Source organism: Schistocerca cancellata, chromosome 2, assembly GCF_023864275.1.
Source record: "Schistocerca cancellata isolate TAMUIC-IGC-003103 chromosome 2, iqSchCanc2.1, whole genome shotgun sequence".
Classification (NCBI taxonomy): Eukaryota; Metazoa; Arthropoda; class Insecta; order Orthoptera; family Acrididae; genus Schistocerca; species Schistocerca cancellata.
In genome coordinates this window covers 30,672,885-30,695,681 of record NC_064627.1, presented here as the reverse complement: position 1 = coordinate 30,695,681, position 22,797 = coordinate 30,672,885, and the positions used below count along the sequence as shown (strand labels likewise).

The 22,797-nt window shown below is 44.8% G+C and overlaps 1 protein-coding gene across 1 annotated transcript in view; it reads left to right on the top strand.

Moving 5' to 3' along the window:
- The window catches only part of LOC126150433 (PDF receptor-like), a 492,332-nt gene that overhangs the window by 405,232 nt on the left and 64,303 nt on the right, over window positions 1-22,797 (top strand). Inside the window, exons 9-10 of the mRNA XM_049915877.1 lie at window positions 7,078-7,198; window positions 10,562-10,631. Of these exons, the coding sequence (XP_049771834.1) occupies window positions 7,078-7,198; window positions 10,562-10,631 (191 nt within the window). The remainder of the gene's footprint in view (window positions 1-7,077; window positions 7,199-10,561; window positions 10,632-22,797) is intronic.

Here is a 22,797-nt window from a genome sequence, read left to right as displayed (position 1 = left end):
CGAGTTTGGTGAATCACCTGCCTTCCCGTCTTGTTTGGGCCGTATGCTAAACCAGCAAGTAGCCCTAGCGGCTTTTCTGCTCATCCTCACTGGCCAGTGGAACGGGTGCCGCCTCCCTCTCCTAAATTATTCGATCTCTGCTCTGAACAGGGGACGGAAGTTGACTTTGTGTTGCTGACTTTGGTCGGTTAGCACGTGTGTTGCTAGTGGGCAAAGAATTAGGTAATTCGTGATGCATTAGGAAACCAGTAAGCCCTGTCTTGAACCCTTGTAAATTCTTTGCATATTTTTCTCCTTATTTCGTGTGAAACTCATTTAATTTTGAGCTGCATAGGACTTTGCGCTTGTGCCTCGTCTGTTACTTGGTTTTCATACACGTGGACACACTGGGCATTTACGCTAATTAACGCCATTCGCGCTTATTTTTGTCAGTGAATCGCTAGTGATTTTCTCCCTGTTTTTTAGTTTTTGTGTTAAATGAATATTTCCGAGTGAATAATTTTTTTATATAGAATCTTGTTGTATTATGTGTAATGCTGAGACCACGTGGCGGTTTTTTTCTCTTTATTGTCATTTCATTCCCCTGCCCCATATGATAGAGGGGGATAAAAGGGGGACATGGAGATGATGAGACTTAAAATATACACTAATATAGGGACAAGCACAGGGGACAGATAAAACGTCGACATAAACTTAAAAGAACACATCTGCCAATTCGTTGTGCACTTAAAATCACTGAGTTAAAAGTCGGCCACAGGAGAGAATCAAGCGAACAATCGTGGACTATATACAGGTCGAGCACACAGTTTAAAATCATATCACTTGATGACACTGTATAATGGCACCGAACACAACACTAACTCAGCACACTTGATAATGAATAAAACACCCGGGAAGATCTTCCACTGGTGGCGGTCAAGGGAGAAGGCAAACGGAGTTGAGAAAGAGGGGAGAGAAAGGGAGACGATGCCTGGGGAGGGAAGGGACGGGAGAGGAAAACAGTTGAGGAGGGGATGCCAGGACTAGGGGTGGGGGATGGAGGAGAATCCACTCTGGGAGAAGGAGAGGAGAGGAAAAGGGGGGCCCTGGGGAGGAGGGTGGGGGGACAAGGCCAGGTTACAGTTGGAAGGAATGGTAGATGTCATGGTGAAATTAAATATTCAGGAGAGGGAGCTCATGTGGCGAGTGTAAAATTCGTCTGTATAGTGGAATTAACTGATAAATGTTTTAGTTCGCGTTAACAATAATAACTTTCTTTTCAAATGATCAGAGAATAGCGTAAGGAATTTGCGTTAAAGTTATAAAAAGATGGGGACGGGAGGCCACTTTGTTCTATTAACCGTCCGGCAGCGATTCCTCCTATCAGTACATGAGGGGTACCTAGAAGAAACCGGACTATCATTCCTGTGGGTGTAGCTATTGTAGTAGGTCTTTCTGCCGCTAAGCGTGTATAGAGCAACTCATTGCTACTTCGGTGCCATCTGCATTGTCGACATGGCTGTCTCTGTTCAACTGCAGCGATTGTTTTAGGTAGCCCCGTTTTGTTCTTGTTTCGTTTCTTATGATGGAAAGTCTAACTGACCAACGTAAAGCAGTAAAATTTTGTTTCTAGTCGGTAAAAATGCTGCTGAAACAGTTCTAATGTTGGAAACAGCTTACCAAGATGACGGCGTGGTTTCCTCGGTTTAAAAATTTCGACGTGTCGATTGATGACAAACCTCGTTCTTTACGCCCAGTCGACGAAAATACTGAAAAAGTTCAAGAGCCTATGCTCACACACCGTCGATAGACAACTGTCTGAGATTTTGGAGCTCGGTTCAGCGAATTTTACCGAAATATTTGTGAATGAAAAGGCTTGCAGCCAACTCACCTCCACACACAGCCATGTCTGTTAGTTTTTGGCTGAGAGTGGCATGGTTCCACTGCCCCACGCATCTTACTCGCCTGATGTGGCTCCTTGAGACTTTGTATTATTTCAGCGCATTAAAAGGGGCATGAAAGCACGCAGATTTGACAACACTGAAGAAGTCAAGAAAAAAGCGACGGGGGAGCTGTCAGCTTTTTCTATAGATGAGTACAAAAAATATTTCGCACAGTGGAAGCACCGGTGCGACAAACGTGTATATTGTAATGGAGAGTAATTTTAAAGGGACAAGTTTGTTTCGTAAACAATTGAAAATATATACCCAATAAAAATCATTCTAGTTTTTTTACACCCCCTCGTATTTTGCATGCTTATTATTTGCAGTTATTTGCAAGCACTGTCGTAATTTGCTTTCCGTAACGGTGAAGCTCCCACACTTTCTTTTTCCCATGTCATTATTTTTACCTGATTCCCTTATTCGTTGTCGACAAAGATTCCATTGCTGAGATGTTGTCAAGCCAATCAGATCAGTTTAAATTATGAGATTTTTTATTGTAAATAAAAACCGCCTTTTCATGCTGCAGTGTATTTTATTTCTTTCAGATACGTTTCGTCTTTTTCACTTCAATGCATCATCAGTGGGGTATAGAATATACAGTTTTTTTTCGATATGTATTATTTGTAGACTGTAAAACAGTTCAAATCTCGTTTTTTATGTAAATAAGCGATTACTTATAGTTCTCCGAGGTTTCAGTTGGCATCTGCGATTCCTTTCATTTGGTCGCCTGCTGGAGGTCGCACTATAGTTCTGTTTGCGAAACATAAACATGTTTTTATTATGTTCCGAACTTGTTTCTTCCCACTTTTTATCTTGTCTGCCCTTGTTGTTGTGATGTATTATCATTCTTCAGTCACTAATTATACATATTTGATGGCAAAGTGTGATTTCAAGACGTAACTACCTTCAGTTCGCTATGTGTGTCCTCCTGTATTGTTTGTTTAAGTACAAGTTGCAAACCTAACACGAAGTATTTACTGAAATATAACGTCCATCCACCTCTCTCTCTCTCTCTCTCTCTCTCTCTCTCTCTCTCTCTCTCTCTCTCTCTCTCTGTGTGTGTGTGTGTGTGTGTGTGTGTGTGTGTGTGTGAGAGAGAGAGAGAGAGAGAGAGAGAGAGAGAGAGAGAGAGAGAGAGAGAGACAGAGGGAGAGAGAGAGAGAGAGAGAGTATATGTGAATTTATTTTTTTGTGGGGTGAAGCTGTTAGTGGTTGTTCAGAGCAATTTGTAGAATGTTGAATATGAATGTAAGAGCTGGAAGAGAATGATCGAAAGTTTTAGTTTAAATGTTTTGTGGAGAGCTCCATGGACAAGTGAGTGGAAATGGGTTGGGTGATATTATTATTATTATTGCTATGAAAGTCCTCTCTTGTAGTGGTACAAAAATAAATATTTCTGTGCTTGCTGCGGAGGATGGCCACGCAAAAAAATTCGTTAAATTGTGAGAGCTTAGAGTGAATATCATTAACTGTTTCTGTTTTTTGTATTCAAAAGTAACATACTTTGTGTAATAAATGTCATGAATCTCCTTTTTAACTGTCGTACCATCTGATCAAGTCTGGTTAACGTTTGAGAATTTGCAAACCACTTGTTACGATTTCCATAACACGTGTAAGTAAAATAAGGAAAATTGAATCATGTCGTCGTCGTACGATCGGTCGGATCTTGCGTTGCCAATGCGTACTGCGTGTTGTTTGAGGAATTAGATACTTGACATGGGTTAATTTCATCTCTGATTGTGCACGACCTCTGCACATGGGTGAATTATTTATCATTTTGGTCACATAAAATTACCGTTTTTTAATAGCCGCACTAGACCAAAACCCATTTAATGCGGTGAAAGAGAGTGCGTTATTAGGAGATTGATACTTAGATATATTATTAGGCGTGTATTCTAATGTTTACGTAAAATTCGGTATCCCTTTCCTGTTGATGTTATTATATTTGGTTTGTGGGGCGCTCAACTCTTCGGTCATCAGCGCCCGTACAAAGTCCCAGTTTTTAAACAGTCCAATTTTTTTACACAGTCAAGCGAGGCACTGCCACGAATGATGATGATGATGATGACGAAATGATGAGGACAATGTAAACCTCCAGTCCACGGGCACAGAAAGTACTCAACCTGGCTGGGAATCGAACCCGGGACCCCGTGGTCCAGCGGTAGGAACGCTAGCCACTAAATCACGAGCTGCGGACCTTTTCGTATTGAGCAAGACCATACTATAAATGTAACCTGGGCTAGACATCCCATAATGCTGCTTCTCATTGCCTGACATCTCTTTTAGCACTAATGTATGTGTATGAGTCAACTGGGAATGATCTGTTGGTTTTAGGAAACAGAGGTCATTTGAGACATAGTTGGCCCTTTTTGAGCATGATCTACAGCAGGCTCTAGATACCGGCTCCCAGGCTGATGCCATATTTCTCGACTTTCGAAAGCTCAGTTCCGCACTGTCGCTTGCTCTCAAAAGTCCGCGCTTACGGTCAGTATGATGACACATGCTGTTGGATAGAGGGTTTTGTAACAGGAAGAGAGTAGTATGTCGTCCTGAATGGGGAGACTTCAACAGAAACAAGCGTAACATCAGGTGTGCCTCAGGGCAGCGTAACAGGTCCGCTGCTTTTTACGATTAACATAAACGATCTGGTTGAGCGTATTGACAGCGGCATTAGACTGTTTTCCAATAATGCTGTAGTCTACAGGAAAGTAGTATCACACGAAAGTTGTGATCGATGAAGATTTGCAGAAAATAAATGAGTGGTGTAATGACTGGCAGTTATCTCTCTAGTGTAGACAACTGCGTATAACAAAGCGAAAGTTCCCATTAATGTACGAGTCAAGCATCTGGGTGTGACTATTCGAAATGGTCTCAAATGGACGATCAGGTTACAGAAGTAAGGCGAAATCTAGATTGCGGTTTATTGGTAGAATCTTGAAGCGATGCAGTCTTTCATCCAAGGAAATTGCTTACAATACTTTAGTTCGTCCAGTCTTAGAGTATTGCTCGTCTGTATGGGATCCTTACCAGTTGGGTCTGATTCAAGAGACTGAGAAGGTCCAAAGAAGAGCGGCAAGGTTCGTGACTAATAAATTCAATCATCGCGAGAACGTTACAAATCTCATAGAAAGTTTGAAGTGGGACACACTTCCAGATAAGACGAGCTAAACGGAAGGGGATAGTCACTAAATTCCAAAATCCGATCTCCACCGAGGATGGAGAGCATATATTATTACCACTAACTTTCAAGTCGCGCAATGATCACCATTCAAAGATAAGGGAAATTAGAGCTCGTACTCAGGCGTTCAAACAGTCGTTTCTCCCTCGTGCGATCCGCGAGTGGAACAGAGGGGGGGGGGGGGGGCGGATGGGGAGGGGGATAAGACTTTGGCGTGAGTACTGCCCTTCGCCACACACCGCTTGGTGGATAGCGGAGTATACAGGGTGGTCCATTGATCGTGACCGGGCAAAATATCTCACGAAATAAGCGTCAAACTAAAAAACTACAAACAACGAAACTTGTCTAGCTTGAAGGGGGAAACAGGATGGCGGTATGGTTGGCCCGCTAGATGCCGCTGCCATAGGTCAGACGGATGTGAACTGCGTTTTTTTTAAATACGAACCTCCATTTTTAATTACATATTCGTGTAGTACATAAAGAAATATGAATCTTTTAGTTGAACAAATTTTTTCGCTTTGTGATAGACGGCGCTGTAATAGCCACAATCATACGCCTCACAAATTTAGACGAGCAGTTGGTAACAGGTAGGTCTTTTAAATTAAAATACAGAATGTAGGTACGTTTGAACATTTTATTTCTATTGTTCCAATATGATACATGGGTCTGTGTGAACTTATCATTTCTGAGAGCGTATGCTGTTACAGCGTGATTACCTGTAAATACCACAGTAATGCAATAAATGCTCAAAATGAAGTCCGTCAACAGCAACGTATTTGGCAATACGTGTAATGACATTCCTATCAACAGCGAGTAGTTCGCCTTCCGTAATGTTTGCACAAGCATTGACAATGCACTGACGCATGTTGTCAGGCGTTGTCGGTGGATCACGACAGCAAATATCCTTCAACTTTCCCCACAGAAAGGAATCCGGGGACGTCAGATCCGGTGAACGTGCGGGCCGTGTTGTGGTGCTTCGACGACCAATCCACCTGTCATGAAATATGCTATTCAACACCGCTTCAACCACCCGCACGCGAGCTATGTGAAGGACATCCATCGTGTCGAACAGAACTGTACACGACGTTCAAAGTCGTGGCCATGCAATTCTTTGTGCACAGAAATATGGTACGGGTGCAATCGATGATGATGTAGCATTGTCAATACCGACGTTTTTGAGATTTCCGATTCTAGTGCGATTTGTCTGCTACTGATGTGCGGATTAGCCGCGACAGCAGCTAAAACACCTACTTGGGCATCATAATTTTTTACAGGTCGTGGTTGACGTTTCATATGTGGCTGAACACTTCCTGTTTCCTGAAATACCTTAACTATCCGGCGAACGGTCCGGACACTTGAAAGATGTAGTCCAGGACACCGAGCAGCATACATAGCACACGCCCGTTGGGCATTTTGATCACAATAGCCATACATAAACACGATATCTACCTTTTTAGCAATTTGTAAACGGTCCATTTTAAAACAGGTACTGTATCACGAAGCAAATACCGTCCGCACTGGCGGAAATTAACGTGATACCACGTACTTATACGTTTGTGACTATTACAGCGCCATCTATCACAAAGCGAAAAACGTGGTCCAACTAAGACATTCATATTTCTTTACGTACTACACGAATATAAAATAAAAATGGGATTTCTATTAAAAAAATAAAAAAAACGCAGTTGATATCCGTTTGACCTATGGCAGCGCCAAACATAGCGCCATCTGGTTTCCCCCTTCAAGCTAGACGAGTTTCGTTCTTTGTAGTTTTTTCGTTTGATGCTTATTTCTTGAGGTATTTGGCTCGGTCACTATCAATGGACGACCCTGTATATGTAGATGTAGAAACTAGTCTTGACAGTGAAGGCTATATCGTAGGAACAGCAATACGGTGACTAATGATAATGTTCTCCAATCTTATACAGAACAGCAGGAGATATCTGTTAACGCCTGCACTGCTTGTGTTTGTTCCAGTGACGGTCTTCCAGGAGGGGTCCTACCTGGTGGCCTACTCGCTGCTGGGCTGGGGCGTGCCCGTGCTGATGACTGCGGCGTGGGCCGTCACCACGGCCGTCCGGTACGGCGGCTCCAACAGGTCAGCAGGCACACACAGTCACGCACACAAAACTTTGTGCCGACTGAGAGTGGTACCTCAACAGTAACAGCTGAAGTACTCCTAGTACCTTCCAAATTTCGCAAAAGTACGCCTGCTTGAATTGCAGCACTAGCACTCTTGGAAGGATGGTAGGAGATGTGGTACGGGAGGAAGTGAAGCATCGAGGACGGGTCGTGAGTCCAGAATGAGATTTTCACTCTGCAGCGGAGTGTGCGCTGATATGAAACTTCCTGGCAGATTAAAACTGAGTGCCCGACCGAGACTCGAACTCGGGACCTTTGCCTTTCGCGGGCAAGCGCTCTACCATCTGAGCTACCGAAGCACGACTCACGCCCGGTACTCACAGCTTTACTTCTGCCAGTACCTCGTCTCCTACCTTCCAAACTTGGAGACGAGGTACTGGCAGAAGTAAAGATGTGAGTACCGGGCGTGAGTCGTGCTTCGGTAGCTCAGATGGTAGAGCGCTTGCCCGCGAAAGGCAAAGGTCCCGAGTTCGAGTCTCGGTCGGGCACACAGTTTTAATCTGCCAGGGGTCGTGAGTCGTTCACGAGTAGCTCAGTTGCCAGAACACTTTCCTATGAAAGACAATGAGTCCCCGGATTCGAGTTCCGGTCCGGTAGAGTTTTAACCTGTCAGGAACTTTCAGATGCACTTCTTTCTTGTTCGTCACCCGCATCAGCACGTTGCAGCAAACAGTTTTTGCAGACACTTGTCTAGTGTGGTTATGAACGCATCTGGGAGCAGTATGATAAGATCGCAGTCACCTGTAAGCAGTGCAATAGCTTTCATACGACTAGGAACTGTGACAGAAATCAGTTTACATTAATTCGTGACATTTTCTTGTGGTATTGTGTACAGTTTTCACATCTACAGTGTAATATCGGATCTTTGTTGACATTTTATTTGACTCAGATCACGTGGTGACCTGAGTCTGTTTTTATACAAAGCATCTGTAAACTCAAGTGACTTACAAGGAACCCTTCATAATCACGGCGACGTTTTCAGGGAATGTGTAACATCATTTCTTTTGTGGATCTGACAATGCTGTTCGGAATAAATGTGAAATACTCAAGTCGATGTTTATTCATCGTTACCACGCTGAAATTGTATAACTAATCTGCTGGCAAATTCTACAGTTTATCTATCGCATTTGGGTTTAGTGTATTCGTTAACTCATACTTTTTCCTGGAATAATTCTCATGTACTTTGATGAGATGCTGTGGCTCTTGCATTTTTGTTGGACTGGGTTCAGGTTTACGCGCCACATGCGGTCGCTATTGAGGTTCCCTGTTTTAGGAACGCTTTTCAGCAAACAAGGTAATTTGACTCTGTTGCACTTATTCTGAGATTTTCTGCTGCTACACACGTAACTAGCTGAGGCAGGAGCGTGCATTAAAGTAGTTAAAATGTGAAAGAACATACGGAGCTCATCACAGTTGACAATAGATCACCATAGTAAACATAATAACTGGCCACGAATGTAATTTCTTGGCATCACTCACGGAATAAGAGGTCACCCATACCACAAATACACTGCCTTCTGACAGACAGTTTGTCTGGCGCCATAAAGCCTATTCACGGTATTAGCCATTCATACCTGAATATTGAGAAAGTGTATTTTTAGTCGCCTGCAAGTAGTAGTTTCCGAAGCTGAATGTCTTTAGGTTGAAAGCAAATCGCGACCGCTCCACTCATGACTAAACTCCTGCGATACGTTCTGTTTAAGAAAGAGCGTCATACATGTAATATTTTTAGAGCTACATATTTCTATATATTTGATACACTCCTGGAAATGGAAAAAAGAACACATTGACACCAGTGTGTCAGACCCACCATACTTGCTCAGGACACTGCGAGAGGGCTGTACAAGCAATGATCACACGCACGGCACAGCGGACACACCAGGAACCGCGGTGTTGGCCGTCGAATGCCGCTAGCTGCGCAGCATTTGTGCACCGCCGCCGTCAGTGTCAGCCAGTTTACCGTGGCATACGGAGCTCCATCGCAGTCTTCAACACTGGTAGCATGCCGCGACAGCGTGGACGTGAACCGTATGTGCAGTTGACGGACTTTGAGCGAGGGCGTATAGTGGGCATGCGGGAGGCCGGGTGGACGTACCGTCGAATTGCTCAACACGTGGGGCGTGAGGTCTCCACAGTACATCGATGTTGTCGCCAGTGGTCCGCGGAAGGTGCACGTGCCCGTCGACCTGGGACCGGACCGCAGCGACGCACGGATGCACGCCAAGACCGTAGGATCCTACGCAGTGCCGTAGGGGACCGCACCGCCACTTCCCAGCAAATTAGGGACACTGTTGCTCCTGGGGTATCGGCGAGGACCATTCGCAACCGTCTCCATGAAGCTGGGCTACGGTCCCGCACACCGTTAGGCCGTCTTCCGCTCACGCCCCAACATCGTGCAGCCCGCCTCCAGTGGTGTCGCGACAGGCGTGAATGGAGGGACGAATGGAGACGTGTCGTCTTCAGCGATGAGAGTCGCTTCTGCCTTGGTGCCAATGATGGTCGTATGCGTGTTTGGCGCCGTGCAGGTGAGCGCCACAATCTGGACTGCATACGACCGAGGCACACAGGGCCAACACCCGGCATCATGGTGTGGGGAGCGATCTCCTACACTGGCCGTACACCACTGGTGATCGTCGAGGGGACACTGAATAGTGCACGGTAGATCCAAACCGTCATCGAACCCATCGTTCTACCATTCCTAGACCGGCAAGGGAACTTGCTGTTCCAACAGGACAATGCCCGTCCGCATGTATCCCGTGCCACCCAACGTGTTCTAGAAGGTGTAAGTCAACTACCCTGTCCAGCAAGATCTCCGGATCTGTCCCCCATTGAGCATGTTTGGGACTGGTTGAAGCGTCGTCTCACGCGGTCTGCACGTCCAGCACGAACGCTGGTCCAACTGAGGCACCAGGTGGAAATGGCATGGCAAGCCATTCCACAGGACTACATCCAGCATCTCTACGATCGTCTCCATGGGAGAATAGCAGCCTGCATTGCTGCGAAAGGTGGATATACACTGTACTAGTGCCGACATTGTGCATGCTCTGTTGCCTGTGTCTATGTGCCTGTGGTTCTGTCAGTGTGATCATGGGATGTATCTGACCCCAGGAATGTGTCAATAAAGTTTCCCCTTCCTGGGACAATGAATGCACGGTGTTCTTATTTCAATTTCCAGGAGTGTAGTATTTCTTTCCATACATCGGTATGATGCCAATCATGTATTAAAATCGGACGAATTAAGATTAATCTTTAAATATTTTTGAACCAGAATCTGCAGGCTGCAGAGCATGAAAGTACCGTACTCCACACTCTGTTCCAGGTGCTGGTGGGGCTACAACCTGACGCCATACTTCTGGATTCTGGAGGGTCCCCGCCTTGGCGTTATAGTGGTGAGTATAGAGTCTAGCACGACAATAACACATTTTATTAGACTTATCTTACTTTCTCCTGCTTTTTGTTTTTGTTTTATTTACTTACTAATTTAACGAATCACATTTAAGAGAAACTAACTGACTTCAACGAAAATATTTCGTCGCATTGGTTAAGCAGATGTGCGTAAAACATCTTTGGACTACTATCCCGTATCTGCTAAATGGACTCCATGTCATGCGCTGTCAAAAATTGAATTTAGAAATCTTTGTGTCCCCCATAACTGCATCCGGCAGACTGTCGCGCACAATAATTGCTTATCATCGAGAAATGAGAAATTGGGTGACTTATGTTCGGAAACTAGTTCACCTTTCAGTTTAATGACATTGCAAGAAAGTAGAGACACTGTTGAATATTTACTGGTGATAACAAATGCATTTTGTGTCTTTAGCTTTCGGAATTACTAATACCTTAGAGAGGACGTATGTGGTTGAGTCCTGTGATTGCTTTTGATTGAAAGACAAAGGAACAGATCAGATCTACGCTATGATTACCATGCTCTAGGGTACGGAATCTAGCTGTTTTGGGAAGAACCAAACGTAATTAGATTGCTTCAATTAGGCACATGTTCCTAGAAACCTACTTCAGAACACTTGAGGAGTATTTGAGTACTTAGGCGTTAGACCATAGAGTTCCTACCATAAGTTTGTAGTTTTTGCCATTTGAGACACACTTGGGAATGAAACGTATTGAATGGCTTGTATTAGGCAATTATTTCAGTACCACATTTGTTACGAAATATGATACAGCAGATCCGTTTCCATTCGTCACTTTCAGTACGTTACGCGGTGCTGAATCCCTATTCCATGTTTGTGCCTCATCTTTAGTGATCGTAATCAGGACGTGAAATCCTTATGTTTGTTCGTTCGATGCCTTTCCACAGTAGACTAATTAAGATGAAATAAGACAATTATTCGATAAATAATACCTAAAACGTAAATGTCCGTATGCACGGCAAATTTAAATATCACATGAGGTTAAGTATTGCTACCTAAATTGAGAGCCTTAGTTTTGAGGATTCTATAGCGGAAATTACCAGGTTGTGTACGAAACAGATTACTTAGACGAGTACAACGCTTGTTCGTCCTTCCTATCAGACAGAACAGAAAGCTAACATCGAAAACTCAAATGACGTCGACAAAATTGTTCGTATGCTTCCATTCACTAGAGACTGCTGGAGCGGTACAGAAAAAAATAAGTTGACGGGCACATCGAAAAGATAGACAAAAGTCATCAAAACAAATGTAGAAGTTAGTAGACGAACATTGTTCTGCTGTGCAGAAATTGCAGCGTTACCTATGGTGAAGATGAAATTAGTTGCTCTGCGTGTGAACTGAGCACGAAGGAACGTTCACATGTTGCACATTCAGTATCAAATTTTGTCACATAAACAACGATAATATCCACAGGACAAATCCAGACTTACAAGCGTCAGTAGTGCACCAAAAATGTTGTAGAAAGCATTTATCTCAAAGGCGTAGCAAGGTCGTTAGCTTTGCAGTCGTACAACACTAGAAAATGAATTTGAAAACAAAAATCATCGTCATGTGAAGAACAGTTTCTCGACCCGGGCTATAGCTAATGTTACGATTATTACATAATGGTTTCACCAAGAATCTCTAACTACTGCAAAGAAAATGTACTCGCATATTTCTTTTGTTAAGGAAAATTACAATATAAAAGGCAACGGAGAAGTCGCAACTCCAGTTTCTTCTTCTTTTTATTCTTCTTTCTTTCTTCGATTTCGACCACGTATGGAAAATGAGAAGTAACGGTAATTGTAGATTACTTTTCGGAGTTATTTATTTATCTACATATAATTGTTTATTTCTTTATTATTACATGCCAATCACATGACAGGTCGAAGTTCTCCCGTATATCAGTTTGAACATGTGTATTGGTTAGCAGCGCAGGCCCACAAATAATTAACCACGCATCAGTTAATTATATGAACTTGATTGTGTTTATGCTCTTCGACATAAGCATGAAGGTACACTTAAACCTATTCCTACTGCAGGTATTCTTTGAGAAGAGAAAAGAAAGACATGGATTTTTTTAGAACTAAAGTAAACGCGATAGAAAATACAGTGCCTGAGAAAAACGGGTAAGGCACCTACAACACTTCGTCGAATGTCAGTAGAAGAAGAAAACGAGACACCGCTCGTGGGTATGTAAATTATTACAGTCCCCGTAATGCATCTACGAGGTGCATCCAAGTTCTAAGGCCTCCGATTTTTTTTCTCCGGACTGGAAAGAGATAGAAACATGCGCATTGTTTTAAAATGAGGCCGCGTTCATTGTCAATACGTCACAGAGATGACAGCACCGTACGGCAGATGGAATTTTACCGCCAGCGGCGAGAATGAGAACTGTTTTAAATACTTAAAATGGAGACGTTTTCCTTACTTGAACAGCGTGCAATCATTCGTTCTCTGAATTTGCATGGTGTGAACCAATTGAAATTCATCGACAGTTGAAGGAGACATGTGGTGGTGGAGTTATGGATGTGTCGAAAGTGCGTTCGTGGGTGCGACAGTTTAATGAAGGCAGAACATCGTGTGACAACAAACCGAAACAACCTTGGGCTCGCACAAGCCGGTCTGACGACATGATCGAGTAAGTGGAGAGAATTGTTTTGGGGGAACGCCGAATGACTGTTGAACAGATCGCCTCCAGAGTTGGCATTTCTGTGGGTTCTGTGCACACAATCCTGCATGACGACCTGAAAGTGCGAAAACTGTCATCCAGGTGGGTGCCACGAATGCTGACGGACGACCACACGGCTGGCCGTGTGGCATGTTGCCAAGCAATGTTGACGCGCAACCACAGCATGAATGGGACTTTCTTTTCGTCGGTTGTGACAATGGATGAGACGTGGATGCCATTTTTCAATCCAGAAACAAAGCGCCAGCCAGCTGAATGGAAGCACACAGATTCACCAACACCAAAAATTTTCGGGTAACCGCCAGTGCTGAAAAAATGATGGTGTCGATGTTCTGGGACAGCGAGGGTGTAATCCTTACCCATTGCGTTCCAAAGGGCACTACGGTAAAAGGTGCATCCTACGAAAATGTTTTGAAGAACCAATTCCTTCCTGCAGTGCAATAGAAACGTCCGGGAAGGGCTGCGCGTGTGCTGTTTCACCAAGACAACGCACCCGCACATCGAGCTAACGTTACGCAACAGTTTCTTCGTGATAACTACTTTGAAGTGACTCCTCATGCTCCCTACTCACCTGACCTGGCTCCTAGTGACTTTTGGCTTTTTCCAACAATCAAAGACACTCTCCGTGGCCGCACGTTCACCAGCCGTGCTGCTATTGCCTCAGCGATTTTCCAGTGGTCAAAAGAGACTCCTAAAGAAGCCTTCGCCGCTGCCATTGAATCATGGCGTCAGCGTTGTGAAAAATGTGTACGTCTGCAGGGCGATTACATCGAGAAGTAACGCCAGTCTCATCGATTTCGGGTGAGTGGTTAATTAGAAAAAAAAATCCGAGGCCTTAGAACTTGAATGCACCTCGTATAATGGGCGTAACAACCGTCAGATGTTGAGCTATCACAATGGAGCCCACGACAGTATCCAGATTTGTTGGGCATTTGGATGTGACAGTGTACCAATGTTTGTCAATTGCACTGCCGCAGTAATAACACCGCTCCCCGTGAGGTTACCGATGTCAAGAGCTGTCAAGCTGGGATAACACTTGGATGGGGGACCATACGGTCTGCCGAGCGCTGTTAGGAGGCGGGGCGCACTCAGCTCTTATGAGGCAAACTGTGGAGCTACTTGACTGACAAGTAGCCGGGAGAGTAGTGTACTGACCACATGCCCCTCCATATCCGCATCCCGTGACGCCTATGGGCTGAGGACGACTCGGCAATCGGTCGGTGGCGTTGGTCCTTCATGGCCTGTTCTGGGGGAGTTTAGTTTCTAGTTGTCGCAAAGTTGGGCTGCACGAGAGCGTGACGGCAAGCACACACGCAGTCAAGTTTCTGGCCAACGAAGTCTGACCAAGCCGGCCGGTGTGGCCGTGCGGTTCTAGTCGCTACAGTCTCTAACCGCGTGACCGCTACGGTCGCAGGTTCGAATCCTGCCTCGGGCATGGATGTGTGTGATGTCCTTAGGTTAGTTAGGTTTAAGTAGTTCTACGTTCTAGGGGACTGATGACCACAGATGTTAAGTCCCTCAGTGCTCAGAGCCATTTGAACCATGTTTGAAGTCTGACCACCGGAATGGAGGACCGCCATATTGTGCACCAAGCACATCGTAATCCGCTAGCACGTGCGCTTGTCTTCCGAGAACAAGTAAGAGACTCCCTGCAACAGAATGTGTCATCCCACACCATTGGACGGAGACTAACAGCAGCCGGAATGTGTATGCTGTCGATGATACCACAAAAGAAGCGCTATGTTTTGATTAGTGTCGTTACCGGGAAGCATGTGCTGCTGACGAACGGCGCCGCATTGTGTTCAGCAATGAAACGCAATTCTTCACTACACCGGGTGACCATAGTCAGCGAGTATGGTGGCTACCCGGGGGAGGTCCCATTCTTCCCATAGGTTAGACAAGCAAAGCAGTGTTAATCCTGGCGCCAGAGTGTATGTCTGTTACTTCAGATCGTGTCTAGTAGTGATTGAGCGAACTCTGACGTCACAACAGTACGTTATCGACAGACTGTATCATCAAATATTACCTCTAACGTAACAGTTTCGTGGTGCAATTTTTCAACACGATGATACTCTTTTTACAAATGGCATATGAGTCTGAACTGTCTTCATGATAACTGCACGGCTAACAAGATACACAGATCTCTCTCCCCGACAGAACATGTGTGGGAACTGCTCGTCCGTTAACTCCACCCCACTGCAAGTATAAAGCATATGAAATCCACATCCATCACACGCGGGCCAATTGCCTTAGGAGAGGATACAACGACTTCTTGACAATGACACTCTTCCCAACCGAAACACTGCATGGATCCAGGACGAGGGAGCGCAATGTCACTTTGAAAAGAGTGCTGATCACTGAAGTTCTTTGTAAATCTGATTCGATTTTGTAATCACTGAAATAACATCACATACTCCATGAACCAGGAAAGTTTCGTTTTGTTTCCTCCTCCCATCCGGGTGGTTCACTTATCTTTGTAAGTCAGTGTATAACAGAAAAGAAATGCCGACCACTTAAACCAAAAAGAGATCGGATTTTGGGAGAGTTTCCAGCCCTGCACTCCTGTTTGGCTGCTACCTTTAACATCGAAAACTGCTGATCTAATGCCACTTCTCTAACGCTCATAAAATAACAGTCATCTAAAATGTAACGCGTCAGTTGAACATGTACACTGATGGAAAAAATAATAGCAAAACCAAGAAGGAGTTGTGTGGCATAAAAGAAAGTTGGTAGACGTGTTTCTACATCCGAAAGATGATGTTTATTCAGTTTTTTGTGTCACTCGCATATGAATGACGCTAGTCGCATCACTATGAGGATGCAAATCACGTTTGCTTTAAATACACGCTGTAACGGTCCTAAGTGTTAGGTACCTTTGAGACTGGACGTGGGGAATTGATGTTCGTCAAGAATGCCTTTACAAGTCAACAAAGAGGGGATTATCAACGGCGCGCGGGAGTAGCTGAGTGGTCTGAGGCGCTGCAGGCATGGTCTGTGCGGCTGGTCCCGGCGGAGGTTCGAGTTCTCCCTCGCGCATGGGTGTGTGTGTTTGTCCTTACAATAATTTAGGTTAAGTATGTGTAAGCTTCGGGGCTGATGACCTTAGCAGTTAAGTCACATAAGATTTCACACACATTTGAACATTTTGGGATTATCAACAACTCATTGAGTTTGAAAGAGGTCGTCTAATAGGGATAAGAGTAGCTGGATATTCCTTCTGCGATACTGCAGAAAGACTTGGCAGGGATGTACCCACTGTACATGATTCCTGGCAGCGGTGGTCACGAGACTGTACGATCATAAAAAGACCTGAGTCCATACGCAGGAATGTACCCACTGTACATGATTCCTGGCAGTGGTGCTCACGAGATTGTACGATCACAAGAAGACCTGAGTCCATCCGTCTCCGTGACCATCATGTTCGGCGTATGGCTCGGGAGCATCGAACTTCATCTTCAGTTTCAATAGCAGTTGGCACCACAGTGACACAACGGACTGTTACGAATCGGTTACATCAAGGACAGCTCCGAGCCAGACACCCTGTTGAGTGCATCCCACAGACCCCAAACCACCGCCATTTGAGACTTCAGTGATGTCAAGCGAGGGCTAATTGGAGGGCAGGGTGGAGGTCCGTTGTGCTTTCTGATCAAAACTGGTTCAGTCTCGGAACCAGTGGTGGCCGTGTATTGGTTAGAAGGAGGCTAGCTGAGGGCCTGCGGCCAACCTGTCCGCGTGCTACACACACTGGACCTACATTTGAAGTTATGCTATGGTGTCCGATTCCCCATGTCAGCAGGAGCACTCTCGTGATTATCCCACATAATTGCTCATTTTTACGTCAGTCTGGTGATTCGGCCAGTTGTGCTGCCATTCACGAACAACAAACTAGACGATGTTTTACAACAGGGTATCGCTAGCCCACATACCACTGTTGTAACACAACATGCTCTGCAGAGTGTCGACATTTCGCTTTTGGCCTACCCGATCACCAGATCTGTCTCCAATCGAGCACATATAGAACATCATTGAACGAAAACTTCAGCGTCATCCCAAACAGCAATAACGTTTCTGTATCGACAAACCAGGTGCAACAGGCATGGATGTCTATCGCACGAACTGACCTCCGGCACCTGTACAATACAATGCATGCACGTGTGGACGCTTGCATTCAACATTCTGGCAGTTGCATGGGCTCTTAATGTACCAGCATTTCACAATTGCCATGGTTTGTCTCACGGTTTCGTTGACCTGTGATCTTCCGATGTTGACACATACAGGGTGTTTCAAAAATGACTGGTATATTTGAAACGGCAATAAAAACTAAACAAGCAGCGATAGAAATACACCGTTTGTTGCAATATGCTTGGGACAACAGTACATTTTCAGGCAGACAAACTTTCGAAATTACAGTACTTACAATTTTCAACAACAGATGGCGCTGCGGTCTGGGAAACTCTATAGTACGATATTTTCCACATATCCACCATGCGTAGCAATAATATCGCGTAGTCTCTGAATGAAATTACCCGAAACCTTTGACAACGTGTCTGGCGGAATGGCTTCACATGCAGATGATATGTACTGCTTCAGCTGTTCAATTGTTTCTGGATTCGGGCGGTACACCTGGTCTTTCAAGTGTCCCCACTGAAAGAAGTCACAGGGGTTCATGTCTGGTGAATAGGGAGGCCAATCCACGCCGCCTCCTATATGTTTCGGATAGCCCAAAGCAATCACACGATCATCGAAATATTCATTCAGGAAATTAAAGACGTAGGCCGTGCGATGTGGCCGGGCACCATCTTGCATAAACCACGAGGTGTTCGCAGTGTCGTCTAAGGCAGTTTGTACCGCCACAAATTCACGATGAATGTCCAGATAGCGTGATGCAGTAATCGTTTCGGATCTGAAAAATGGGCCAATGATTCCTTTGGAAGAAATGGCGGCCCAGACCAGTACTTTTTGAGGATGCAGGGACGATGGGACTGATACATGGGGCTTTTCGGTTCCCCATATGTGCCAGTTCTGTTTATTGACGAAGCCGTCCAGGTAAGAATAAGCTTCGTCAGTAAACCAAATGCTGCCCACATGCATATCGCCATCATCAATCCTGTGCACTATATCGTTAGCGAATGTCTCTCGTGCAGCAATGGTAGCGGCGCTGAGGGGCTGCCGCGTTTGAATTTTGTAGGGATAGAGGTGTAAACTCTGGCGCACGAGACGATACGTGGACGTTGGCGTCATTTGGACCGCAGCTGCAATACGGCGAACGGAAACCCGAGGCCGCTGTCGGATCACCTGCTGCACTAGCTGCGCGTTGCCCTCTGTGGTTGCCGTACGCGGTCGCCCTACCTTTCCAACACGTTCATCCGTCACGTTCCCAGTCCGTTGAAATTTTTCAAACAGATTCTTTATTGTATCGCTTTTCGGTCCTTTGGTTACATTAAACCTCCGTTGAAAACTTCGTCTTGTTGCAACAACACTGTGTTCTAGGCGGTGGAATTCCAACACCAGAAAAATCCTCTGTTCTAAGGAATAAACCATGTTGTCCACAGCACACTTGCACGTTGTGAACAGCACACGCTTACAGCAGAAAGACGACGTACGGAATGGTGCACCCACAGACTGCGTTGTCTTCTATATCTTTCACATCACCTGCAGCGCCATCTGTTGTTGAAAATTGTAACTACTGTAATTTCGAAAGTTTGTCCGCCTGAAACTGTACTGTTGTCCCAAGCATATTGCAACAAACGGTGTATTTCTATCGCTGCTCGTTTAGTTTTTATTGCCGTTTCCAATATACCGATCATTTTTGAAACACCCTGTATATTACATAGACTGGTGTATTCCCGAAATTGCGTTACACTAAATTAATTATTTTCTGGTATTACGAATTTTTTCCATCAGTGTATTTCTCCTTCTGATTATAGGTTGCGTATGACTGATACTGGCTAAAAGCCTGTCGCTAATTATTCTATGTAAAATAGGCTTGCATTGTCAGTGGCCTTATCAATTTCATCGCCTGCGTGATTCACTCGCTCTCTTTTCTTACATCGTCGTACAGACTCGTTAGAAAGTACATTGGAGACTGTATTTCTTAGAGTATTTAAATGTGTCCATTGGGCTGGACAATCGTTTGCGTTATTTAAGATATCTTGCTTTTGCTCTGACTTATTCACGTGTCTGAATTGTCTGCAGTGTAGTATAGAGTGTTCAGGGAACTCCCCACGAGTGTTATTTCCTTTGGCTGTGATTTACACGCTTTAATTGTGTTGTGTTAGCACTACGTCTGCTCAAGGGGTGAACTGTGCCATGGATGTCGGTTAAGGATCTGTGTGTACTCTGTGACGCCTATCACTGTTCCATATGCTCTACAACGTATCCACAAACCGCCTTCTCTGTTGGCGTTTGTGTTGTATATTCCTCCCTGCTTTGGCTAATACCTTACCCATTTTCTTATCTTCAGTCAGTATGTTGCATCCTTTGACTCAACGTCGATGCCTATAGGGTAGATTCCCGGCGCCATGCGGAGTGATTCCACTGACATGGTGTTAAAGCTCCTCAAGGTTTCACGAGACTTCAGTTCTGCCTTCTCCTGGTTGCAATGTTGCTGACTGAGAAGCTTCACTGGCGACTCAGTTAGTTTGTAGCGAGGCAAATAACTGAAATGAGTAACGGTATATTTTCAGTGAGGCTAGAGGCAGCTTGTACTGTCGCCATTTTATTCAATCATGTTGTTGAAAGACTTTTCTGCTCAGTCAGCTGTCATTCGCATAAGGTGGTTGATAGTCAGTCGATCAGCTATGATTATTGTTGTATATGTACAGGGTACGCAAAAAAGAAACAAAATACTGCTTGACAACCGCTAAGGAACATAGATGTTGTTGGACTAGAATAATCACTCGCAATAGAGGACGATTTGAAAACAGTACATACGTAACAGAGGTCCACTGCTGTATTTATAACGAAAAGTGGTACGGATTTCATCACATGCGAAAGCAAGATTATAAATTTAAATACCGTTCATTTTGACACAGGTCAGGAGCTCAACATTACGGTCGATATGAGACTCTCAGTGTAGAATACGCCCTCCTCAGGTACTAGTGCACATTTTGCATTGTTATTCATGCTGGCTCCCAAGCTTTTGAGGAGTCCTTCGGAGTATCGTCCCATTTCTCTCTGAAGGCGATTTTCAATTCTTGCACGGTTCGGGAAGGAGCCGTTCTTTGAGAAACGGGTTTTGCAAGAGCATACCCGGCACGCTCTGAAGTGTTTATGTCTGGGCAATACGTAGGCTATTCCGTTTACTTCTCGTTGTGTTTGACACCTCAGTGGTCCAGTGTGGTCAGGAATTGTCGTCCATAAACAGAAAGTAGGGAACTACCGCACTCCTAAACAGCCGGACATCCGGAACAATCTCTCTGCTGCACTACAGTGCTGCAACGGTACCTCGCACAAATATGTGGAGCGGTATTCGGCCACACTGCATAATGTCTGCCTAGGCCATATCTATGACATTCATGGACATCCTATTGGTGTAATGTGTTCCCCCCTCTCTCCACACCAACTAGTGACCAGATTCACTTGCCATAGTGAATCGGGGTTCGACGGAGAACATCACTCTGGACCATTGTTGCTGGCCAATACCAGCATGCTCCCTACAGCAACGAAATCTTTCTCGGCGCTGGTGTGACTGAAGTTGGATGCATTTAACAGGATTCCGAAGATACAAATCAGTCTTATTTAATCGCCGCGAAATGATTCTGGCAGAGACGCGTGTACCGGTGGCGCTTGCAAGGTCTCTAGCGATCTGCCTTGGAGTGACACGTCATTTCCTTTCCGCTCCAAGAACTGCATATTAAGGCCGTTGCGGTGTGGTGTTCCACTTACGACCACCGCCATTCTTTTTCATAGTATTTCCACATTCAACTGCTGTTTTTAACCCTCGGTCGCTAGCGCGGATGACGCTTGTCATCCACATGACTTTCCCGCTCAGTTTTGTCTGACAGGGCAGGACTGAGATCGCGCCATTTTCAGTACCTTTCTGTTAACTCTCCAGCAGATAGCTCCAATCATTGTTGGCTTTCAGCTACGAAAGATACATTGTCTATGAAACATAATTATAATCTGGAGGACACCGGTCGTCCGTACTAGCTCTGCAGCCACCATCTGAAACAAAGTAAGTCTGTATTACTTCATTGCTTTCCTGGATTCAATCGATCTTTCATGTGCGTAAATTTGTACTTATTGAAACTGACTGCAGTTACCTTCCGTGTTACCAAGTATTCTCTTTATTTTTAAATTGCGGAAGAAATGTCAAATGCAAAAAAGACCTCGGACAGAGTTTAGTAGAGATCCAAATGTACAAGCTCGTTTAAAAGACAGAAATAGAAATTCTGAATTTGTTCTTGGATGAAAACATAATAAGCATTATCGCCACAAGCACAAATATATCCTTCAGTGAAGTTCGTGGTAACTTCTCTAGGGAAAGGGATGCTAAAGAAAGAGATGCGATAGATATCAGAGCTTTCATTGGTTTGTTATATCTGCATCGATCTTTGATATGTTCTAGGTAGAGTATATCGAAATTGTGGGATAACTCAAAGGGAAACGGACTTGAATCAAGTTGTTTATGCATAAGTGAAAACCGATTCAGGTTGAGATGTCTTAGGTTTGATAATATCTGTGATACATCTACATCTACATTTATACTCCGCAAGCCACCCAACGGTGTGTGGCGGAGGGCACTTTACGTGCCACTGTCATTGCCTCCCTTTCCTGTTCCAGTCGCGTATGGTTCGCGGGAAGAACGACTGTCTGAAAGCCTCTGTGCGCGCTCTAATCTATCTAATTTTACATTCGTGATCTCCTCGGGACGTATAAGTAGTGGGAAGCAATATATTCGATACCTCATCCAGAAACGCACCCTCTCAAACTTAGCGAGCAAGCTACACCGCAACGCAGAGCGCCTCTCTCGCAGAATCTGGCTCTTGAGTTTGTTAAACATCTCCGTAACGCTATCACGGTTACCAAATAACCCTGTGACGAAACGCGCCGCTCTTCTTTGGATCTTCTCTATCTCCTCCGTCAACCCGATCTGGTACGGATCCCACACTGATGAGCAATACTCAAGTATAGGTCGAACAAATGTTTTGTAAGCCACCTCCTATGTTGATGGACTACATTTTCTAAGGACTCTCCCAATGAATCTCAACCTGGTACCCGCCTTAACAACAATTAATTTTATATGATCATTCCACTTCAAATCGTTCCGCACGCATACTCCCAGATATTTTACAGAAGTAACTGCTACCAGTTTCTGTTCCGCTATCATACAATCATACAATAAAGGATCCTTCTTTCTATGTATTCGCAATACATTACATTTGTCTATGTTAAGGGTCAGTTGCCACTCCCTGCACCAAGTGCCTATCCGCTGCAGATCTTCCTGCATTTCGCTACAAT